The 25,430-nt window shown below is 28.8% G+C and overlaps 1 protein-coding gene and 1 long non-coding RNA gene across 9 annotated transcripts in view; one reads left to right on the top strand and one right to left on the bottom strand.

The window, feature by feature from the left end:
• The window catches only part of path (pathetic), a 196,672-nt gene that overhangs the window by 147,332 nt on the left and 23,910 nt on the right, over positions 1-25,430 (top strand). For 7 of the 8 annotated variants that reach the window (XM_067051323.1, XM_067051325.1, XM_067051324.1 and 4 more), the window contains one exon: positions 7,522-7,595. In XM_067051323.1, the coding sequence (XP_066907424.1) occupies positions 7,593-7,595 (3 nt within the window). In that variant the 5' untranslated portion in view covers positions 7,522-7,592. Of the gene's footprint in view, positions 1-7,521; positions 7,596-21,959; positions 22,056-25,430 lie in introns of those variants that run through there. The other variant, XM_067051321.1, reaches the window with a different exon arrangement.
• Positions 13,008-23,551, bottom strand: LOC106683143 (uncharacterized). Its single transcript, XR_001343517.3, has 6 exons — positions 23,370-23,551; positions 20,082-20,150; positions 19,695-19,997; positions 17,089-17,146; positions 15,856-15,942; positions 13,008-13,513 (listed from the first exon to the last, which is right to left on the bottom strand). It is a non-coding gene; the product is annotated as an uncharacterized lncRNA (long non-coding RNA).

The following is a 25,430-nucleotide window of genomic DNA, read 5'->3' as shown; positions in this document are numbered from 1 at the left end:
TTTCCGTTACATTTTTGCAACAAATGAAATTCCTTGTTTACAATGTTATTAAAATTGTTATTTTTCAACTATATACTACTTAAAAGTATACCTAAATTACGTATTTTAAAAATTATATAAGTGTAACATTTATTATTTATTTATTTCCATCTTATCCTGTCTAATGAGCAACACACATGTATATATATATATAGGTGTCACAAGTAAATTTCAAAAATATACACATGTATTACATACCTGCAAACTGTTTACTTTAGGACAAGAACTTGGTTCAGGTAGCTTATTTCTAAATTATACTTAGTATATTCTTGAGGGAGGTGATAGCCATGGGGTCTGAGGATGCCTGGTTCGGTACATTGTGTTCGATTCCTATCTGGTGCAGTTATTATTGATTTCTTGGTGGTTCAGAAAAATGAATCTAGACTCTTATTAGTACGCGGCGGGAACTTCAAAATAGCCAGCAAAAAGTAGCCATATTCTTGGGAGGCAGGGTGATCATCCTAGTCTACCATTCCAGTCTTGTATTCATTAATGATATAACAAACCACGGAACATACACTAACAAAGCATGATCATTTTCCGTTATCATCAACTTTAAAGGAGTGAATTTGGGTTTAAACTGGGCTTCTTTGAAGGTAGGAAATCATCGAAAGTTAATACATATTATTTTGACTTAAAATTAAATTAAATTATTTCTAAAAGTATTGAAATGTTTATTTTTCAATCCTCTTAGACCTGTAGTGTTGTATACTTGAGTAACATTGTACTCCTCAATATAAAAATGAATTTTGACAATCCCAAACATTGAAATATCTGTAAAAAAATTGATAATCAGCCATAGCTTGGTTATGCTTTCTTGATATTATTTATGAGTGCGATCAATGAATTAGACTGAGACCATTGAGCACTTTATGTTATCCATTTGTACCACTGATTGTTAACTTCCGCCCTTTTGTTGGCTATAAAACATGAATCGCCGTTTCGAAATAGTTTTATTTCTTAGATGACACTTATATAGTCGTGGGTTAGTGGGGTTCGTCCAGCTCTCAGGGCAGGATCACCGTGGGTATTGTTTGATGCACATACAGCTGTGTCTGTTTTTAGCAGTTGGTCGTCAGCAAGGGCGCCTTATGCAAATCTTAGACGTCTGTTTGCTGTACGTAAGTGTCAATTCATATTTACCTCTACGTTCGTGAGGCAGTTGTGCGTGATAGCTTTGTGTACTTCATGCATAGGAATAGGAATAAAACCATCTCATTTAGGTGAATATAACTAATTCAATTTCATGATCTTTAAATAATGATTGGTTCGTATTTAAGATGTATTCTAACGTTGAGATACAATCAGTAAAATGAGTTTAATTTGGTCTTTAAGAATGTTAATGAAATTCCTAAAATTATTACATTTTTATATGCTGATTATATTCGTTGTTACGTGATATACTGAAATTAAAATTAACTTGATTTGAACTAAAATTAAACTAAATTAATTAATGAAAATGATGAACCGATTGTTCTAGGTCACTGGTCATCCTAGTATTATCCTCGGAACTCGATATTATGATTCTTTCTTTTGTTTCATATGACGTCATAACCCATATTTTAGTCATTTATAGAGAGAGAAAAAGAAAGTGTTTCGGAATCAGAACTCAGGGCCAAAAATAATAATAAAAAAGAAAATAGTAATTTTTCGTTTTTATTTTTTCTATAATGGTAATTTATAATGATTCCAAAAAGCATATTTATTAATTGTTATTTACTGACATCATCAACAGTAAACTATTGTGTGATAACGTTTAGCACATTTTTATCAATTTAAATAGTTTTAAAATAACCATACTATTTAGAGAATTGTTCAAGTGGTTAACTAAAGGAACAGTTGACGGAAAAATTTTGAGGATCGTTTAATTTACATTAATTATACATTTGCTTCCGGAATCAAAAAGAAAGAATATAATAAAATACATTTCATACATTTACCTGGATCGTTTGTTTGAACAGAGTGAACATTCCTAGCACGCAACTGCGTAGTCTGTTCGACAAGTGAGATGTTTGATTAATCCGTTATCATTATCTGGTATATAGGTCATCAAAAAGCAAACACTTCGCACTAAAGCAAAATATTGTATCGACAGCAATTTATTATTAACATGTTTAGGCATTGAATATGATATATTAAACAAAAGCTTAAAGTGCAGTTAAGAAACAAAAACACAAAAGGTAATTGCATCTCAAAAGTACAATGGATGATTTTCATTCCCCATTTCTAGCATTGTATTTAATTTACTCACACTATATTTTATTTTAATACTAACTATTTTCCCTAATATTCAGAGGATGTAGTGCGGAATTCATAATGATAAGAGATTTTGCAATTACACTAATTCTGCCGTGAATGGTTATAAAATTAAAACAACCTCGATGGTACACATTTTCCAGTGTATTGGGACAAATATGTAAATGGGCTTTAGATTTCATAATATTTAATATTTTTTCAGGGGCTAAATGTGGAAAAAGACGGGAAAAAATGGAACAGACTTACTTAAAAAAGATATTTAATCAAGAACATTTTTGCTTTTTTTTTAAAAAAAAAATTAAAATTAAGAAATTCGTCTAATATTTTACTTTAAAATAATATTTATTACATTTCTAATTTTATCAGTGACATCACATTAAAATGTACCTATGAAAACCTTTTATCCCGGGTATTTGTGTATCAATCTAAAATTTGAAAAACAGTGTAAAACAATGGTAAGCATAAAAATAATTAACATAATTTATTATGAGGTTAGAGTGAAACATTCGCGTTGTTTGGCGAAACACACATCCCAGTGAGGCAAAATATAAAAGTGCTTTTCATTCACCAACTTAGTGGAAACACTATTCTCACCAAAAAGCAAAAGTAGGTTACTGTAATGCGCGCATAGATTACAGTAATTGTTCTTGATAGCATTATCAGAAGTTCATAATACATAAATAACCAAAAAATAATTTTATGGTTTCGGACGCAACTATTGTCATTTTTCGGATCATACATTTGCTCCAGTCCTATAACAAGTAAACTAAACATGACAAATCCAGAATTCGGGATCAAGTGACATTAGCAAGTAGTTTTTATTCTTCATCATAAAGTTAACAATCTTTAAATACTTTTGTAAAATCAAATGTTTAGGTCCTGTCCATAAATTTATATCTGCTCTTTTTCAATTTCAATTTCAATGTAAAAATATTGTATATTGATTATATATGTTAAATTTATTTTTTTTTTAATTGAATGTTAATTAAAACCCAATTTGTTTTTATTATGGCTATATTTATCACAGTCAAGTAGTGATCATTATTAATGTATTGATATTCGAAGTCAGTTGTTTGAATAAAATTTAATTATAATTATTTCTGATAATGTGAATATAAATTTAATGGATAACTTAAATGGGCGTTCTTAAGACTGTAATGGACACTGAATGTTACTTTAGCGAAAAGCCCATCTTTGGAAGAGTTTTAATTTATAAGTGCTTCTTTATGGGTCGGCTGTGGAAAGAAAAAAACTTATTGAACTCAATTTTTTTATTTTATTTTTTTATTTTTTTTTTTTTTTATAATTCGAGGAAAGCATCAGTCAGTCGAAGGAAGGATTGGCAGGGGTGTGCCAAATACCATTTCCTAATCTGTGACCTGTCTCGCAAACTTGGGAGTGGTCTTTGGGCTAGAACGTACATCCCTCAGGAAAAGATATGATGGCAGGAAACAGATCGATCTTATCTCAGCGTGGTTAGGGTGGACCACTTGTTTGGTCATTGTAAAAATAAAAATAATTACAATGTTCTTTTAATGAAAATACTTAATTATTGGGGTGTACGAAAAGAAACTTTAATTTTATTTCACCATATCTGCTGATTGTTGATTTTTTGGTATGCTGATACGGAAAAGGAACTACCATTTTCTATCGTAACTGAATCATATTGTATTTAATTTTAAGATCTTAAATTGGCCTACTAATAAAAATGATTATTAAGTAAAACGGAAATAGAATTTTACCGCATGTTTAGTTTCCATTTATACGTTGTACAGTTTTAAAATGAATAGATAAAGCGTTTTAATTTTTTCCTGAAAATAATTTAAAAAATTAAAATAGGCAAATGTACAGAAAATAAAATTAATCAAGTATATTAAACAAAAGATAATATTAAAACTAACTTCATATTCGGATTCAGCACCAAACCACACTTATCAAACTCCAGTGCAATCAAAAAATTGACATTTTTCTCAGTAGCCGGAGGGAGTGGAGTCTGTTAGCACATTGCCCTGAATCATATCGAAACCATTATTACTCGTATATAATTTAAACAAATTTAATTTTTTTTTGTACCTTTGTAACGAGGGACGTTACGGCCATGCGGATTGGGGCGAGGTCCCAGAGCGCCCGGCTGGGAACGTTGTAAATTCGATTCCCTCCTGAGGCAGTTCATATTTATTTCTTGGTGGTCTTGAGAAATGAATCTTGACACTACTACCTTGGTTAGTACGTGGCAGGAACCCTAGTAGCCACTAGGGGTTGGTAAAAAAGAATAACTATGTCAACTTATCGAACTAGCTCTACCCACTAGATACTAATGAGAATATCGTTGGAAGGAAAAGGTTTCTCTCTTTCTGATGATAGCAATAAAGCAAATATTTGCCTAATTTATTGGCGATAAAAATTCTTAAAATTTATTTAAACGATCACGAATACTTAAAAATCAAATTTACGCTACCTGCTTGGGTCAGATTGATGTCATTTGCTAATTTTTGTTATACTTTTAGTATGGAATCTTAAATTTAGTCCACTAGGGGGTATGGAAGATTTTTTACGAAGATCATGAATGTTTATGCTATAAAACGGTAATTTCTTACAAATTTCTGAAAAACTTGTACTTGATGGAAGAAAGCATTCATTTGCGGTTTTCAGCACACAAAAAAAACATAAGGGTCAGTCAAAATTATCAATAAAATTTTGGTTGTACACCTGTGTTATTATCAGTTCCAGAACCACTTCACAACTACCTCCTTAATAAAAAAGAAGAAACATTCAGAAATTATTTTTTCCTAAATCTCATATAATTCATTTATTAACACTGACTTCTCTAAGAATAGCATATTTACGGTATAAATGAGGAATTATCTATTAAATATATACAATATACAGATTAAAATTTACGAAATTATAAATTAATATTTTACAATATAAAAAATACCTGAGAGAAAACCGATTTCCTTGCTACTGATTCTGATATTGAATCACATTTTTTTTATTAATACAACATGGCTGTTTGAAAATCCAAAATTTATATTTGTTTCTTTTCTATTTATCTCTACTGTGGATTAATACGTTAATTGGTCTGACGTATGCTTCTCATGTAAACACTGACAATTATAATATTATATGCCAATCATTATCAATTTCATGTTAAAACTAATTACTCTTGTTTGTTTATTTAATAGCTTATAAATCAGTGGTTACACGTAGTAATAACGCTTTTGTATTCAAGGACATTAATGGTTTTAAAATTAATATGCCTGACTTGAAAATAGCTGAACTACAGAAACTAATTTTGAAATTCAAAAGCAATATTATGCTAAGTAATGATATTTACAAGAAGGCTTCGTTTAGAAATTATTTACTTATTGTTTAATCTTGCTTTTACATTTAATTATATTTATGTTGGAAGAAGATAGTTGACCGTATTAAGTAGATTGGAGGAAGATAGTTAACCAACCAACCAAGTTGGTACAGAACATCGTTCTTATCAGCTCTGACGAAGCCCTGAAGTTGGGCGAAACGTTGATTAACAATAAATAGTTTTTTGTTACTATTTTGAAACATTTATTATCCGCCACCTGGACTATCTTCCTCTAATCTAAATATATTTATAATTTCAGATATATCGAATTTGGCTATTCCATTACAGTAATCATACTTTCATGGTTCAGAGAACTTAAATACCAGATTGCTCAACATATCACATCTCTAACAAAAATCTATAAACGGCAGCTGATATTTGAAAAATAATTAAATTCATTACAAAAAAAATTTTCTTTTTAAAGTATTCCCTATTTGTCAAAGTATTTGAACAGTTTTCTGCTTTTCTATCAGTTCGTTTAATAATTTAAAAACTATTCATCTCCTAGAACATTTTAGTTGCTCATTTGTTTTTTTCTGAATCATTAAATTGCCAACAAAGATCTTAACTGGAACAATATGATTCAATATACAGAAAATAAGTTTTATATTGAATTTTACCGACTAGGCTAATTCAATATAAAAATATTGGATTTTCCCAACTGATTAGAAAAGTCCTTTGGATACACCAGATATTGTATTATTTTGCACTTAATAAAATAACTTACTTACATATAATGATACTCTTATAATAAATAATTTATTCAAAAAATAAACAATTATGTGATGATTTTGCGGCGTTTGTCTCTTTTCTGAGATTAAAGATCAAATCTCGCTTTTCTCACGAGATCTAAATTTCGATTGTTGTTTTGGAACATAAGGACATAAATGTGGTATAAGAACTATTAAATAATTAAGACATTCACAAAATATATATATATATATATATATATATAATAATATATATATTAAAAAGAGAGAGGTAGAAAACTATTTTAGGATTCAACGCATCTCACATCAACAGCTAAAAAGGTCTCACCAAATTGAAAGTATGCTGGCTGCCTCTAATTTACATTTATGTGATAATTAAATGTTTTCGTGAGGTATAAGTACGTGAAGGGTGCATAAGTTAGTTCTTTACTTGCATTTGATATCTCAAAAACTCTTAGCTGTATATAGAATTTTACAATTGTTTTGTGAAAATTTTGAGATTTTCATCAGGCGTTCTATGAAAATTTGAAGAATTTCATCTTTATGTCAATTCATATTTTACTACCTAAATTATCTTGGAGCAGTATACGAATCAGAATAAATTATTCGAATAACTCTCTTATTATTTAAATTATTTCCAATACAGGAAAAGTTAAATTATATAAAAGTGATACCTACTTTCCATTTTTAATTATATAAACTCCAAATATTTTTCTTTTTTTTACATACATCTATAACGCACCGAAGTTTCAGACTATTTCTCTGTCTTAAGAGTTATCTGGAACAAAGTTATTTTACTCTACTACAGATGCTAGTTGCTCCCTGTGGGCATACAATCTTATTTCGTCAGTTAAAATAATAAACAATTTCTTAAAATAGACTTAACGAACTCGACTATCTTTGTGGCACTAGTATCTGTGATGTAGTCAACTTTGTTGTACAAGAGAGCCCCGAAGACGGAAGAGAACTCCGAAACGTAGGTGTGTTTTATCATAATTATATAATAAATATAATTTTATGGAAAGTATTTATGGTTTATATTATAAAATCCATTCCCAATCCCTCAGACACCCCAGAGTGCTGAGCATGCTGCAGCCACGTCAGCTCCTGTGTCCTCTCCAGTGATATTAATAAACCACGTTGCTGTTATAGGTGAGCTTCAGGAGTGAATGAAACCAACACCATCTGCTTCCTTGAGTATCTAACTACATACACGCTTCAAAATGGTGAGTTGTTTTTTTTATTATTCAAAATTCTAATATACTTGTTATAGGACATATTTCCATATTAGTCATTTAAAGATGTAGCATTTTTTATGAAAATTAATATTTTTCCAAATATTGTAAACTCTTATTTTTTTTTTAAATCTGTCAATTTCGTTGACTCATATGTTTTTCCGGTATAAATACAATTTATGTTCATGACAGTAACAATAATCATATATCCCAGATGTGATCATTATTAATTGCACTTAATTAGTAATTAATATTGAATATAAAGTCGTGGTTTATGACATAATGCGTGTAATGTATTTTTACTGTTAGGTATACATTTCTATTTTGCTCATGTTGGGACATTTTCCTTCAATATATGCTGAATTTACGTTCGTTGTTGTAATAATATATATTTATATACACGCATTTTTTATTTTTATTTTTTATGAGGATCGGTGGAAATCTGGGTGTATATGTTTAAGTATGTACATCCTCAAAATGAGATTATTGTAAATGACATTATAATTTAATATAAAATCATGATTAGTGACATTAGACTATTTTTTTTTTTTAAGAGAGACTACTACTTATTTTTATGAATTCATAATTATGCATACTTACAACATGAATTCATACATATACATCATAGAAATCATATAATAACATAAGTTTGATTTAGTTAATATTTTAGGTAGAAATGGAATTTGTGTATTTCCATTGTTCAGGGTTGTTTGTATTTCAAATTCTCTTGTTAACTTTAAAATACAAAAAAAAATATATTAAAAGATTATTTTATACATATATTTTAACAATTTTTTGTGTGTTAATTAACAAATATTCATGTGTGGAATCAATTTTAGTGATTGTTTCTAAAGTAGCAATCGAGTTTGGAGTTAAACTGACCAATATTTTGTTTTCAACTGTTTACTTAACAAAATGTCCCATTATAACTATTATAAAATAAATATCTTCTTTGATTCGAAGAAAGAGAAATCCAATTACTTCAAAACTATATTTTGTTGTTCCATTAATGCAGTTACAGGAAATTGTTTATGTAATTCATATGATAAAACCAAGTAATTTATTTTTCAGTTTCCTATTTAAATTTAAAATACCTTCAAAATAACATATTTACGGTTTAATTCACTGTTTAATCGTAAATAAATAAAGTTGAATACAATGGTTATAATAGTTATATCCTATAAATAATAGATTTATCTGCTTCGAATTGCTAGATTTTGGGAGTGTATGGATCGGATTGATTGAACACGATTGAAGGTTTGATATCAATTAATATATTTTATTAAAATTAAACATACATTATTATTTTTATTTACACATTGGTGTAATGATTGAATTAGATGTTGATTATATGTATTTAGGATATAGCGGTAAATAAAAATATATAACAAGATAATGTGATAATATGTAATAAAAATCGGTAAATAAAATATCTAGTGTCTCTATATATTTTAATGACCAGTTTCCATAAAACAGAACCTGTTTCATTTCTTATTATTAATACTGGTCCGATAAGGATCTACATTCATGTAATCCTACATTCATCATTCAAATAATGATTTAGTATGTTCGGCTGTGTGCAGGCTCAATGTTATAATAAAAAATAAACAAAATTCAAAGAGAACATGCCTAAATTCTACAATATTAAAAAAAAATTATGGGTAATAGTTGGATAGACTGTATCTTCGTAAATTCCTACATAATCCAATGATTTGTTTTTTTTATTGCTTTTTTTTTTTAATTCTCAGCAATACAAAAAACAAATTAAACTTTTAAACCTTATTTTAAAATTAAGGAAAATTCATATTTTGAATATTTATTATTGAAATGAAAATTGGTTATATCAAAACTGTACCGGTTTGTGGCATTGAACCCGAGAGATTAGATTCGGCTGTTTACAATGAGGATTTAGTGAAACAAGTCTAAACAAAAACAATGACCCTCATTTTTCCTCTCATTATTTGTTTATTAATCAAAGAGTTACTTGTAGTTTTCTGCTAAAATTGATGGCTACTTTCTTTATGTGATTTTCATACAAAAGTATGTTTTAATTGATTTAATATAAAAATAAGTTAATGAAACAGTCTTAATTCGATTTTTAAAGCGATGTTGAAAAGCTGTACACAATATATGACTTCTAGTTGTTATTTGTACATCAGGACATCTTGTTTCTGTGGAAGAAATAGTTGAAATTTTATTAAATAAAAAATCTATGCCTATATAATATATATATAATATTTGTTTGTAAACTTTATTTTCATTAAAATTTGACTAGATTTAATAAAATTTATTTTCTACTTCTTGTATATACTATGTTTTGCCATATTTGTCATTTTTTTCCTCGATAAGATTATAATAAATTATGAAATTATTATAAACCACGGTTTATACATTTTAAAACAACTTAAATTAAAATCATTGATACCGATTGGAACGATTAAGAGAATATTGTGTTAATTTAAATATTATATATTTTTTTAAGTTTATTTTTTAATCGCTCAATATAAAATTTTACATTTTAATTTTATCTGTATTTCATAAGTTAGTTTCATCCGTATATTTATCTTATTTTTATATTTATTTTTATCTGTATTTCATAAGTTAGTTTCATCTGTATATTTATCTTATTTTTATATTTATATGTATCTGTATTTCATAAGTTAGTTTTATCCCTACATTTATCTTATTTTTATATTTATATGTATCTGTATTTCTTAACTTCAATGATGAATGAAAAAAGGTCATTAAACGATATCGATTATTAGTGTGACATTGTTTTCAAAAAATATTCCAATATTTGTTCTTTCTACATATCGCTTGACAATAAGTACCTCTCCTGTCTTTTATAATTCAAGTAATCCATTACAATTTTGATGGACGATGTTTTTGTGCGCTGTTGAGAAACTAATTCAAATTGGCATTATCAGGTCGATTTGTCCTTTCATATCAATGCTGTCCAAACTGTCAGCTGTCTGATAAGTTAACAATTTTATTTTGAACTAAACACGAACAATCATCCATTAAATACTTGAAACAAATTTGGTATTAGATGTCCTCTATAATTTTTTTTCATTTTATATTTCGGTATCAATAGTTGTTTTAAAAATAAGGTCAGTTTAGTATGATTAACTTTAAAGGTAAGGTCATAAAAACTGTTGTACAATGAGATATACGTCATTTGTATAACAATCAAAGGTATTTTCAGTGATAGTCTTATAAATCAAATGTAATCGCTTTTGTTTTTTTTTTCTCTTATCTTATTTAAAGGTATTTAACCACATAATCTCCACTATTATTTATGCAAGAAACGTGTCCAAAAATATTTGCTCCCAGTATTGTAAATCTTCAAATAAGATTATGTGCATCCTAATACTACATTGCATAAAAAAAAAAAAAGTGTTCAAAGATTAATTCTGATACTGCATATAACTGAAACCATAAAACATGTTTAAGAATACAATTTTAAAAATTAGTTTGTATAACACATACACAAAAGTGCATTTCTAAAAATCCTGAAACTCTTACTTATTAGGAAATCAATTTAACGATTTAACTTTTTTTTCCATCCAATATAACCTATAGGTAAGTTGTGTTCGCTTCATAGCGAAATTGTGAGGTATCGTAAATTTATCGAACATTAGTTTTGTTACAGTTGAGTACACGAAAGGATTACTTAATAATTCGGCCAAGTAGTAGGGCATAAAAAGTTATAAACAAAAAACTGAGATATAGTACTGAATATGAGTACACTCTTAACACGGAATCGTACTTCTGGGTGTTCTTGAAACTTAACCTGATTAATTCAATGTAGTAAAAATTTAGGTCTTCATGTATTTTCTGCCAATCTCATTACTACTAATAATAATTACTAATAAAAGTAATAATAATTACTACCAATAATAATAATAATTAGAAATATAATAAATTACAACTATAATAATTTATAATAATAATAATAATTACTACCATTCAATTAATAATAATAATTCGACCAAGTAGTTTGTCATAATCGGTATCTCAATAAATGTCATTAACCAATAAAATGTCAAAATAAAAATATTTAGTTTAAAAAAAACAACGTTTCACCCCACTTTGCAGGGCTTCGTCGAGGCTAAATGAGAAAATAAGATACAAACATTTTAGAATTAATACAACATTAAAAATATTTAAAAAATTATAAGTTTATAAAGTATATAGAATTAATATAACTCATCTATACCATTTATACTTCACCTATAAGTTGTACCTCTTTACCATATTTAAAACTAGTTTTAATCAGTAGTCTCCTACAAATTATGTCTAGATCTGAGAACTTATATCACACCTGGTTATATTTATTAGCTACTTGTTTCCAGTCTACATTACATGTATATTTCTCATAATATTATTATTAATTTTTTTTTCTGTATACTTTATAAACTTAAATATTGTTTTGAAATGTTTTTTATTTTTAATGTTGTGTTAATTATAAAATATTTGTATCTTGTTTTCTCATTTAGCCCCCACGAAACCCTGCAAAATGGGGCGAAACGTCAGTTTAATCAATAAATAGTATTTTTTTACCATTTTGATACCTTTGACCGCCACCCGAACTATCCTCCTATAATCTACTTCATACGGTCCAACTATCTTCTTTCAATATTGATATTTTTTTATTATTCGTTTCAAAGTGGATGTTTATCAGTTCCAATTATGTCTGGTGTCGAAATCGACTAGTTCAGTTAAATTTGTGAATAATTGCATTGCCCGACAGCTGCTGGCAGTGCCATAAGGTGCCTTTCGTCCCACGTACTTCTGAGAACTGGCCACCCACGAAAGGTCTGGGGGGTCGAGACAAAGGAGATAGGGGAGCATTATTCCAAGTCTATTACCATGCTTAATTTACAATCCACGGCTAGCCAATACGATTACCGTCGCGCATTATAATTACTACCGCCGTTCATTTACCATAAACCTTGAATAACCGAGTTGATTGGATCAGAAATTGTCGTCTATGATTGGAGGAAGCCGTACGTTGTGGAGGAGTTGCAGCTGCAAGACTTCCCTGTTATACTTCTAATAGAGAAATATGAATAGTATTTATTTAATATTATATAATAATTGTATATTGATGATTAAAAAATAACTTTTGCCCAACTTTTATTCAGATAGGAGCCAACTGAACGTACCACCACTATTAATAGCTTACATTGAGGATAGAAATAAAGAAAGAATTCAGAAACCTTAGTTACATATGCTAATTATGTTACAGCATACACCTAAAATCATTATTATCGCTTATTACCATAATAACACTAAATGTCTGGATTTATTTTGTGATTCTGCAACGAATTTGTCAATCTCTGTCGTTAATTGTTTGTTACTTCTAGAATACCCCTTTTGATTTTAGGAACAAAATTCGGGTTTAAATACTTCATTAAAATCTTTTATTATCACAGATATTGTCCAAATCTCATTCTTAATTATCTATTATGTTAAACAAATATATTTATGATATTCCTTTATACATCTTATACACAAATGTTTCTGCTTACAATAATAAACATTTTCTGAATTTTCATCAACATTTTGCCTCGTAAAATTTTTAAATTTAAAACTATATAATTTTTAATTAATATATTAAAACTTTCGGTTGTAGTGAACTAGTCAGGCTCGTAAATTGACAACCGCTTATTGTTCTGGAGCGTCGTTACAAAAGAATGTGAAGATCTCGCATCCAATGTTCCGTAGAACGTGAGGTCTGCGTGTTCATCCTCAACACTTGCAATGCTCGCACAAGTAGAGCACTCCGGAGGTTTCTCTACTTTTGGAAGCGTCGTCCTCCGATGAAGAATGATTCGAATTTTCTTTCTGGGAAACGAAGTTTCTTCTATTATCTTTCTTTTCAATCCCTCCATCGATGACAATATCTGGAAAATAATAAGTTATAAATTTGGGAGAATATTATCAAAAGTTATTTTATCAAAGTGATATTGATAAATTAACTTAGCTTTATAACATAAAGGTTTATGTAACAATTCCAACTCTATTTTTAAATATAGTTTATTTCAAAATTTGTATTTTATTTATTTTTTTTAAATTGAATCCTTTGAAGAATGGTGCCAAAACTGGAGGATTAAAATAAGTTCCAATAAATCCTACCAAATCACATTTACCCTTCGTGATAAACTCGTGAACTCTTGCTCCACAGTATCCTTTAATAATACCCCACTTATTCCTGTTGAACAGATCCGTTACTTAGGACTACATCTGGACAAACGAATCCTCATACAAGACTGAAAAGACAGGAAACTGCTCGTCGATTCCGACTATTACAACATTTACTAGACAAACGGTCTAACCTTCCAATCCATTACAAAAGACTGATCTACATGAATATTATAGGGCCTATCTGGACAAACGGAGTTGAGCTTTGGGGCTCCACTAAACCATCGAATCCAAACCATACAGTAAATCAAAATGACCGCATCCCCCGACAAACTTCTCCAATCATTAATCTACGGTCAACTATCTACACATCATTCAGTTACAGGCCTACCTTCTACGCCATAACCCCTGATGAAGACCTGAAATTCAGGTCGAAACGTCGGCATAAAATAAATAAATATGGTTTTGTTTATTTATGTTGTTCTTTCCTGACCGCACTCCCCGACAAACTTCTCCAATAATTAGTAAATCAAAATCCTTTGTAAAATCCTTAATATTCCTTACTTTGTCCCAAACAAGTCATCCATCAGGACCTCAATGTCTAATATGTTGCCGATATGGCAAAAACCAGACAGCAATCCTTCCATGTTAATTTTCAAACCACCCAATCCAACTAAAAAAAAAAGAAAAAAAAAAGGTGTATACTATAACACAATGTATTTTTCAAGTATTGAATTAGTAGGTATGTGCTTCTATTGAGTCATTTATTTCCCAAAATTGCAGAAACGAGATGACTTGGTAGTGATGATTTGATACGACTTTGTGTTTTTTTTTTAATAATACAAGATTTTTTTATAGTTTATTTAAAGTTGTATAATTTTAATTTTTGGAAACGTAATTTTCAGCTCCATCGTGGTGTTTCGAAATACGGATATTGGCAAACTATCAATCTTTCAAAGACTTAAGTCAATAACTAAGCTGTTTACGTTTCTCTTCACCATATACTTTAGTAACAATATTTATGTTAACTATTTTGTATGATGCGAGATATGCTGTTTCTTTTGTGTTCTTCACTTTGAGTTTATGGTCATCTCATATTCTTCCGTTCTAATGATCTCTGAACTGGCGAAACATTTAACTGTTAATTATTGACTACTATTTGAGATATTCTAGGCTATGAATAGAAATCTCCCCTTACCATTAAATACATTTTTTTTGTCATCCACTACTTAATTTACTATACGATTTATATTACATTACGTTTTAATAAATATAATTAAATAATATATTATTATATAAATATTGTTGTATTAACATAATTATCATAAATTTAACGCGTATAGTGTATTGAAAGCACAATTAACACTTATCTTATTGCGATTCATAAATGTTTCATATTATCCTCTCTACGTAAAATGAGCTTGAGATTCATTTATCCACAGCACATCAGATTTGTTTTGTTATAGTTTAGCAAAAGTGAAAAGTAATACATGTTCATCCCAATAATGTAGTGTAATATAAATTATATTGTTCTATGTGTTTTAAAATTGGAAAGTTCTTCAAAGGAATTCATTTGATCCTTGGTTTATGATTATATTTTAGTGTAATCCCGAAAAATTTGCATTTCACCGTCATCCGAGATACCATAAATTATTATTTTGTTCTGATTGTTTCTTAATAATCTGTCTTATTCAAACCATTATCTTTCAATCCTTGAAGTAAATATCATAATCTAGTTTGATTAAACATACCTTGGTTAGGGTAAATGAACCAGATATGAAAAGATTAACGGCGTTTAATTTGATTATGGAGAAATGTGATTATGACACGTGATAATTACACTGTCCTAGAAAGTAATCTATTAATTTTAAAAACTATTAACTTGCAATATAAGTAGGTGCGCCAACATTTTAATTTCTAAAAGTAGTAAAATTTTTGTTTGTTAAATCCTTCTAATTCCAGATGGACTAAGTTTGTATTTGTCAAACGTGGCGACTGGCCATTTTAACAGCTCAAGAATAAATTTCGGATGTTTGTTGATGAAATTTCCCAGGGAGGGAGGGATAGTAGTATAAAAACCACCCCATAATGTTTCTTCTTTTACCTCATTATCCCCAGTCACCAAAAATTAAAACGGTCATGAGCAAAGTCACCTCCTCGCAATGTCAGCTCTCTTACATGTTGGAAGGACCTAGATCGAGAAAACAAAGAATTAAATTTATCTTTTTTATTGTATATTTTTAAAGAAAATTGTGTAATATTCCATAGACTTTAATCACTGACACAAACGTAATTACTGAATAAGCTCATCTACAACATGCTTCAGAAATATTGAGAAATACTCTAGTAAAAATGGTAAATATCCCTTATATCATGAGGATTGTCGGTTTTGATTATAATGTATGTTGCCATATTTTAGATGATGTATATACATCACCTAAAATTTAAAGAGATCTGGATTTTTTTGCTTTGTTAAATGTTCACAAGAATGAGACTTTTATGTCCCCATCATTACATATTTTTCGTATGTTTGCCATTTAAAGTTCGAACTTTTTCTCTTCGCTGTCCGTCTCATGTTATGTCATTTAACGACTACAATAGTCAGTCATCCCTACAGTACCCTCTTCAGTTCCTTTTCAATAATAGTAATGGAAATAAAATTACCATTAAATAAAATTTAATTAGCTGTAATTTAATAGGAACATTAATAATTGTAATAATTGGAGAAGTTTGTCGGGGTGTGCGGTCAGCAAAGAACATCATAAATAAACAAAACCATATTTATTTATTTTATGGCGACGTTTCGACCTGAGTTTCAGGTCTTCATCAGAGCTATAAAACAAAAGAGATAACAACAACATTTAGAGAAACATACAATTGAAAAGGAATAGTATACAAACAAATTTAGAATTATACAAAATATTGAATTAAATCATAAATGATAAAAAATTTATAAATGATAACTTGATAACTTGAATCTTCTGTCCCTAACCACGACAAACGATTAATATCCGAAAGCATTTTTATACAATTAGAAGCTTTCCCAGTCAATCACAAAACAGAAATAAATAAATATGGTTTTGTTTATTTATGTTGTTCTTTGCTGACCGCACCCCCCGACAAACTTCTCCAATCATTAATCTACGGTCAACTATCTACACCTCATTATTAATAATTGTAATTTAATTGAATATAAAAATTCAACAGCAGGCCACTTCGTCTTCCTTGAAGGAAGTGCAAATGACTTTACCAACCTGAACAAATTAAACAAAACGTTCAATACTACTATTATGTCATATAATTTCAGAATAATGAAACCTTAATAGGTACTTCTTACCCTTTTATTGATGCATTTAGGACGACGTTTCAATCTATACGTTCATTATCTAGCCCATCTACAAATTATTAAATTTAAACCATTTTAATATTTTAACAACCTTTACAGAAGCTCTTTAAAATTAATAAATATTAGCTTAGGAATATTTTTTATTATCAATAATTATAATAAAATTTGATAAAAATTCTATCACCTGCCAATTGCATGAGAAACTAATCAGGTTAAAAAGAATTTTTATCATACTAAGTGCTGTTCCGTAAATTAATGAAGTGTGGATAACTATAGATGGATAATTAAAGAATATTAGAAACGGAGAAACTCATGAGCAAATCTCGCTCAATGCCCCTTCATTGATCTAATTAATAGCAAGAAGAAGCATCAGATTGTAAAATGTTATGAACATTGTGAGTTCAAGTTATAAAAAGTATGCAATATGTCCTTATTGGAACGCTCGGCCCTTAAACGGTCCATATACCGTTATGGAGTTAAGTTGTAAATTAAAACCAAAGGCAGTAAATCTTTTCCTAAAAGCAGGTTAATGAGCAATGATTTGCAAAGCTGTAATTAGAGAGCATTTAGGAGAAAGGGGAAAAGGGTTTTAAAGCCGCCAAGCTGACGTCCTCCACAGTCTACTTACCCCGAAGTGTTCCAAGGAACAGCTGATCCAGCACTTCGTCAAGATCTTACAGCGGTAAATATTTTTTATATCTTGAAGGCCGGCTCGATCTATTCATGACGGTCACCTTCAATTTGTTGTGATAAATAACTAACGCATTGGGCTATATATTTGTTCATTACTTAGAAAAATGAAAGATCAAAATGGTTTCAACTGTTTTCAAAAATAGAAAAGTGCATAATGACATTAAGTAGCACTTTCTGTAACTTAATTTAAGCGCAAACTTTGCTATAACATCCCAGGTATACACCAACCTCAATTTGGAATTACGATATAAACCATCGACATTTCCAATTTTGCAACTTTCGAGTCTTTCATTGTTTTCTTTCCAATCCGCATCTTTATGGAAGGGCTAGTGCGTAAGCACGGCTTCGCCACCCATGCTATAGTCACTAAATAGTACGAAAATAGTTAGCATCTATTTTTAATTTTTCTCTGTTAAATGGGTTATCGCTTTTATAAAGGGACGTTTTCGAATTTTTCAAGAAAGTCAAAAATTTAGAAAAGCATCTGATGTATTAAGGGCGCCGTAACCTCTGATATAAACAAAAAGTTGTAGGGACCTGAAATTTCAACAATTGTAAAATGTATGTGTTAGCTATTATAATTTTTTTTTCGATTTTCAGTCTTGAAAGCCTTCGGTAAAGTCTAATTCGTTAGTAAAACTTTTTCCAAAATTAAAAAAAATATAATTTTCACAATATCATTTAAAAACCATGCTATTAATTTGTGATTTCTCATTTACTTTTTTTAATTTAACAGCTAATATTCTCACTAATTATTATTTCTTTTGAAAAAGACAATCATAAAAAGTTGTTTATCATAAATATAGTTAACATGAATCATAAATTTAAGAGATATAAAATGCATATAATTGAACAATGCCATAGGATGGGGCACAATTCCAAAACGTTGAAATAACAAAGATTTAAAAATGAAAATAGTATAGGAAGATTAATAGTTGACCGTATGTAATACATTGCAGGATGATAGACTGGATGGTGGCTAGAAAGGTACAAAGTATTAAGAAAACTATTTCAGAGCAAGCTACGTTTCGCCCCACTTTTCTGGTTTCATTAGGGCTGATTCCTGGTGCTTTTATGAAGAATGAAAGCGTACTTTGAAAGCAACGGACACCCGGACCATCTTCTTACTATGAAAACAGTATACTAAACAGGAAATGGTGAAAAAAAAAAATCACTGTTATAAACAAATATACAAATATTAAAGTTTTCAGAAGTCTTCCGATGAAAAAAATGAGAAAAACTCCTTTTCGGATACTGGTATATTTCAACAACGGCTCGAATAAAATAGTGAGGAAGCTGTACTAAGTTATGTATTTCGCTGACGAATTTAAAATGGCCTAGCAAATAACTTCATCATATAGTAATATATATTAAGTTTTGTATTTTATTTAAATTTTTACCTTATATGAGTTTTTTTTCTTTTGTATACTCTGAACTGACCGCTTCTCTCGCTTAACCTTAAAGTGACGGCGACCTAAGCCTCTTGAACTAAAGCACACTTATATTATATCGCGTTGGCCATAGTTCGATAACACCCGAGATACTATCAATATTCTTCACTAAAAGCCTATATACAGTTCTTAAACTATTGATAACATCACAATTATTCCCAAAAAATTAACGTTTTAGTTTCGAAAGTAATAAAACAGTCCGAAAAATATTTTAATAAAAATGTTGGTAAGTTTGAAAACCTATTAATGATTTTCTTTATTAAAGCTTCTTCAACAAAATAATTATGAATGTATAGATATATGTAATTTATTTAGCATTATTATTTAGTGTCAAAAGCTACACTTTGAAATCTTTTAAACTAAATTAGTTTTTCTAGCTGTGAAAAAAAAATGTAGAGACTAATAACACTTAATCATAAAAACGTTAATATGTCTATTAATTTAAATACGTACTTAAATAATTAAATATTGACTGCTTAGTTTCGAAGAGATTTTTCCCTAGTGTTTGTTCACAAGGAAGGATATCCCTACACCCACATCAACACCCATGTTGAAGGACAAACTTGTGTTCTGGGCTCACCAACGCAGTTTAAATGCAACTTCATATCACTGACCTTCTGTTGTTTTATGGCAGTTACGTTATTTTATTATGACATTAAATTATCATAATTTTCAGGTTGTTTCAGGCTTTTTCTCCTGGGGGTTCAATATGCTTAATTTTATCCAATATATATTTTTTTCCGGTGTAGATAAAACCTACGAGGTTTTATTATTTTAGTTTTATTTTTAAATAACTTATTAAATTATTACAATTTTTTAAATCAATAAAATTTTACTTACGACTCTAAGTTTTGAGGGGATTGGTAGACTCTGTTCGTTTTCGCTTTTTTTCGTGATATTCTAACAAATCTAAAACCAGATTGGGGGAAAATTTTGAACAAAATATTTGTATTTTTATGTTGCTATAAAAGTACATATCTAGGGTTCTTGATTTAGAAATTACGAATATTAACTTTTTTCCAAACGAGAATACAAAATGTTTACAAAAGATAATGAATTAGTAAACATATATTAATAATCGGGAGAGATTGTATCTTCTCGATTTTTGTCCGATTCTAGCCTGTCTCTATTTTCCCTTTTTATTATGTTTAATTCCCATTTTAAAATGAATAATGAAAAAATAATTTAAAGTATAAATAATTAATTAATTAATAAAATAAATTATAATATTACCTAACTTTTTTACTACAGGCTCCGGTTATTTCTCTATATCAGTATTTGTCCACATCCTGTACCTAATTGTTGCCTGTACCCTTTTATTGAAATATGTTTGTATGAATATTACGATGAAAATAAAATTAATAATAATATTATGAAGTGTAGTTAGTTGACCGTAGATTAATGATTGGAGAAGTTTGTTGGGAGGTGCGGTCAGCAAAGAACAACATAAATAAACAAAACTATATTTATTTATATTATGCCAACGTTTCAGGACGAGTTGCAGGCCTACCTTCTATGCCATAACCCCTGATGAAGACCTGAAACTCAGGTCGAAACGTCGGCATAAAATAAATAAATATGGTTTTGTTTATTTATGTTGTTCTTCGCTGACCGCACCCCCGACAAACTTCTCCAATCAATATTAATATTACTTAAGTTTATTACATATTTTTAATAATATTTTGTACTCAAGTTTCAAAACTTTGCAGTGTAGGTTAGGTTTCTCAAATGTACTCCTTTATCTAATGTATTAGATCTAGAGCCTGATTAGAATTCTGTACCTGAGAAAGTCCGCAATTTCCGAAAAATGGAAAGTTTAACCTTGACCAGGGAAAAATTAATTATAAATGGAACTATGACTAAATTGCCACGAATCTATTTTTTAGTTATTCTTTGATCATTAATAAATAAACATTATGCCCATGACAGTTATTGTTTTATTAATAACTAATTTTTGCCCTGCTGTGGTTTAACCAATGTAAAACAGCTAAACCTAATATTCTTTAACATATGAATGTATTTCAATAAAATAATCATTATCGAAAAACGTTTAAAATAAAATTTCCATTATTTGGGTTATGCGCTTTATTCTCCTATCTGAGATAATAAGCATTTATTTATTTTGTTATAATATTGATAGTTACAACGTTCGAAATTATCCAAGTCATTTAGCGGGATATTGGTTCTATCTATGATTGGTTGAATGATAGGACAATGATATTAGAAATTTCTACTAATTCCACTGATTTACTATGAACATACGTAATTTTCTAATTTTAGATTTTAAGTCGTGTGTAAATCAGCCTACCTGTATGCTCTGGCATGGGATTGATAGTACACATTTGAAAATTTTTGGTAGAAAGCCAATAAGGGCTCTGTAGACTTGTCTGTTAGTTTATTCTTCCAATAGCTACCTAATTAGATCTTAATCACCACTATTCTATTGAGGTTATATGATTTTTTTTAAATAGGGTGAATCTTGAATCGAAAATACATTTTCTTTCAGAAAAAACTTCAAATCTATGTAAAATACATTTTCATACTTATAAAAAAAGAACTCCTATAGAATATATCGAAGAGTTTTTCAAAAAATATTGTCTACAAAACAAAAAAATCTTGTGGTTCTATTATTTACTGATACTACTACGCTACAATCATGTGGTAACAAATTTAAGAAAAAAAACCCAGATGTTACTTCCTCGGATCCGTATCATAGTATTTTTATCATCCAGTCAATAATAAAAATGAGGCTTCTGAGAGTATGGTGGGATTTGAATGAGGCGGCAATGGACGATTCTCCGGAAATTTATAGAGGTATTTTCCTTATATTATAAATTTATGGGAGCGTAAGTAATATTTTATGATTTTCTTTATTAAACTGTATCTCATGTAATAGCAGAATATAGATGAAATTGTATCGCTAAATTGAGTCATGGGGATTTGTTTGTAAACAGCAGTTACTGTTATAAATTATTATTACAACTGTTTATTATTAATCCAGGCTTATTATAACGTTTAAAATGAAAGTTAGACGACCTTCATAAGGTTTTTTTAACATTAGCCGTCACAGTGCCTATACTTATGTTTATCAATCTGTATTTGGTTTTAAAACGTTTAAATTAAGACCTTGTTTGTTTTTAGAATAGTCAAGCCATTGTTTATTTGCATGGTACTTTTATACAATCTTCAATAATTACAAAAAAAATTCTTAGATACATGATTTTTATTTTTAAAAAGTAGATTCCTAAAACTTACCCGCTTTGAGGAAACGTGAAATTAATTGTTTAAAAAAAAATTCATCTTAAAATTGTACTATTATTTTAAAATAAAAAAAAAATATTATGAAGTAAAACCTAGACTCAGGTAACCAGAAATAATAAAGAAAGGTTAAACATATTTGCATATAGTGAATTTGAACCAGGTAATTCTAGATATAGATTTACCAGATACACTGTACTGAGGAAGAAGATCCTTTTCCCTAATAGATTTAATTTTTTTGAAAATTCTTACCCTAAATGTTTTCATAAAAAAAAAAAATAAATAAAAGCAAAAGTTCGAAATTATCGAAAGTCAAATTATTACGAATGAAAAAACATATTTTATTCTTTTAGGAATCAGATCAAAATCTACTTCACAACTGAGTTTTGAAAAACGTGGACAAGGAACCTAATAGTTACTAAATAATTATTTGTAATAATTATAATAATAAGGAGCGTGGTAGCCACGGGGTAAAGCGCATGGGTACTAACTCGAAGGACCCGAGTTCCAATCCGGCTGAGCTGAAGATTGTTTTCGGTTACATTGTAGCTGTGAGTCAATTTTTCAAAAATGAATTTTGTAATTAATATTTAAAAAATGACCTTTCGGCCAATTATGGACACACTGTGAATCTTTAAAAAAAACTTTATTAGAAACTGTTGTTTGATTTATTTTTAATTTTTTTTTTTGGACCAAGAACGAAAAATAATAATATTTTCACTATTCTTTTAATTTCATTGTTTATTTTTCTTAGTGATAGTATTTATTTATTTAGCTATAGTACGATAATTTAGTTAACAACTATGAATTCAATAATTAATTAATTTGATGAAAATGTGTCAAATGACCGACAAAATTTATTGAACCTACCTTATTTGAATTTTTTATATCCAGCAAAACTTGTCAATACCATCAGGAGATTCAGACCAAGTCTTTCGGTACACCGATCAGTAAAAAGCGAAAATAGTGTTTCATCTCGTTTCTCTGCTCTTGAGTAACTTTTGCACAAATATTTTTAAGAATCTAAACTTTACTAAAAACAATAATAATCATGTGTTTCATCAAGTACTGTCAATATTATTTTGAAAAAAAATTTAACCTTGAAACTCATTCTCCGGTTAAGTAAATTTTATTGCTGACACGAAAAACCGCTAATTTCACTAAAACAAGTTTTTAAAGCTATATTTCTTTCTGTGTTTTGAAAATGTAATATTGTGTGACTACATTGCTTTTTCTAACAAATTCTAGTATAAAAACCTTGTGTTAGTTCAATAATACAGGTTTATATCATACTGTTAGAAAAACAGAACTCCAGAACGAATAACACTAATTTCTTCATGTTTAATAAAATGATTTTGTTTAGAAATACATTTATAAACCTAATCGTTTGTTTATTTAACAAATAAAACATGCACTTATCCTGCGGTGAGTTCAGTTGAAGCTAAACATAAATACTTAAAAAAAAAAAAAAAATAAAACTTCAAAACGATTCACTAGAACAAGAAACTCAAAACAATACACAAGAATAACAAACTCAAAACGATACACCAACAACTTTCTGTTATGGTGACGAAATTATTTAACAGATCAAATTTGGAAGAGTTTTTTTTTTTTTTTAACTAAACATTTAATTTTGTCAAAAATGTATAAAACAATTCAGAGTTATGTCGTGGTAAGGCACCAACTTTGTAATCTATTTAATTATTGAACCAGTATTGTTGATTTAGGTATAATTCACTAGTATATGAATGATATACTTGTGTAATTTTTTGTAAACTATTTATTTTATTAGTTCTTCTGTACCATTTTTTTTTTTAGATTTTAAAAATAATTAGTTTTTTTTATAGGAACCGTTATTTTTGTGATAGAACTCTCAGCCTAACTTCGCAGAGTATGGTGCACGCAACCGGAAAAGTGGTTGTCAATAAGACGTTTTTTTTCGGGTTAAATCGATTTTTTTTAGCTCTAAAAGTAACAACTTTTGATTTTGCTGTATATTTTTTTACCAGTTGGCAACTTTTTTTTAAATTATGTTCCACCTGAATCATTCCTCACGGTATTTAATTTGTCCATTTTAAACATTATCTGGAATATTGAGTGAGGAGGTTTTGTTGAGAAAAACGCACCACTTAGTTCCTTGGTTCGAAATCCTGTAACATTGATTACCAATCATAGGCATAAAAGTATACGTAGTCTGGCTGATCATGAGCATAAATGAAAAGGATGAAGAAATCAATGTAAGGAAGTAGTGTCTGTTTTGGTAGTATTTAGCAAAAGGAGTGGACCAAGAGTGCACTAGATTAGAAAAAGTAATTTCCAAAGATCAACATAATATTCAATACTAGATTAAATTATATAATATAGAATTCGAAATGGTAGAAAATATAAGAAATAATCCGAAGAAAAATTTGATGTGACAGAAGATATGTGCTACCCCGGTACAATAAGCCTATCGACTAGAGTTAATATACCAATGTGGCTTTAAGAAAGCTTTTCTAACTTTTACGTTAAATGATTCAGTTAACTCATTTTTGGTACAATTTAATTAACATGCCTAATTTATAGTTTTAATTAATATTATCATATGAATGTCGTATGCTTCTTATGTATTTGTATACAAATTCACCTTACAACCTTTTTATTTTTGTAATGAAACAATGAAACACTAACATATGTAGATATAGGTTGATTTTCCTTTACTTATCAGTACTTATTACCGATTTATATAGCTTATATATAGATGCTAGATTTTAATGACCCAAGTTACACTAAGACGTGATCAATGATATATTATAATATCGTACTTATACGTGCAACTATTGATCATTTATTAATAATTATAAATTAATTTTTTTCCTCAACTATTTCATAATTTAACTCTCAAAATATACATAGAGGGTTGAAAGAATGGTTCTATCAGTAGATGCTCTT

The sequence above is a fragment of the Halyomorpha halys genome, unplaced genomic scaffold (genome assembly GCF_000696795.3).
Source record: "Halyomorpha halys isolate HHAL.00 unplaced genomic scaffold, Hhal_1.1 Scaffold469.1, whole genome shotgun sequence".
Classification (NCBI taxonomy): domain Eukaryota; kingdom Metazoa; phylum Arthropoda; class Insecta; order Hemiptera; family Pentatomidae; genus Halyomorpha; species Halyomorpha halys.
The sequence above is the reverse complement of the archived record's forward strand: the minus strand, read 5'-3'. Positions and strand labels throughout refer to the sequence as shown.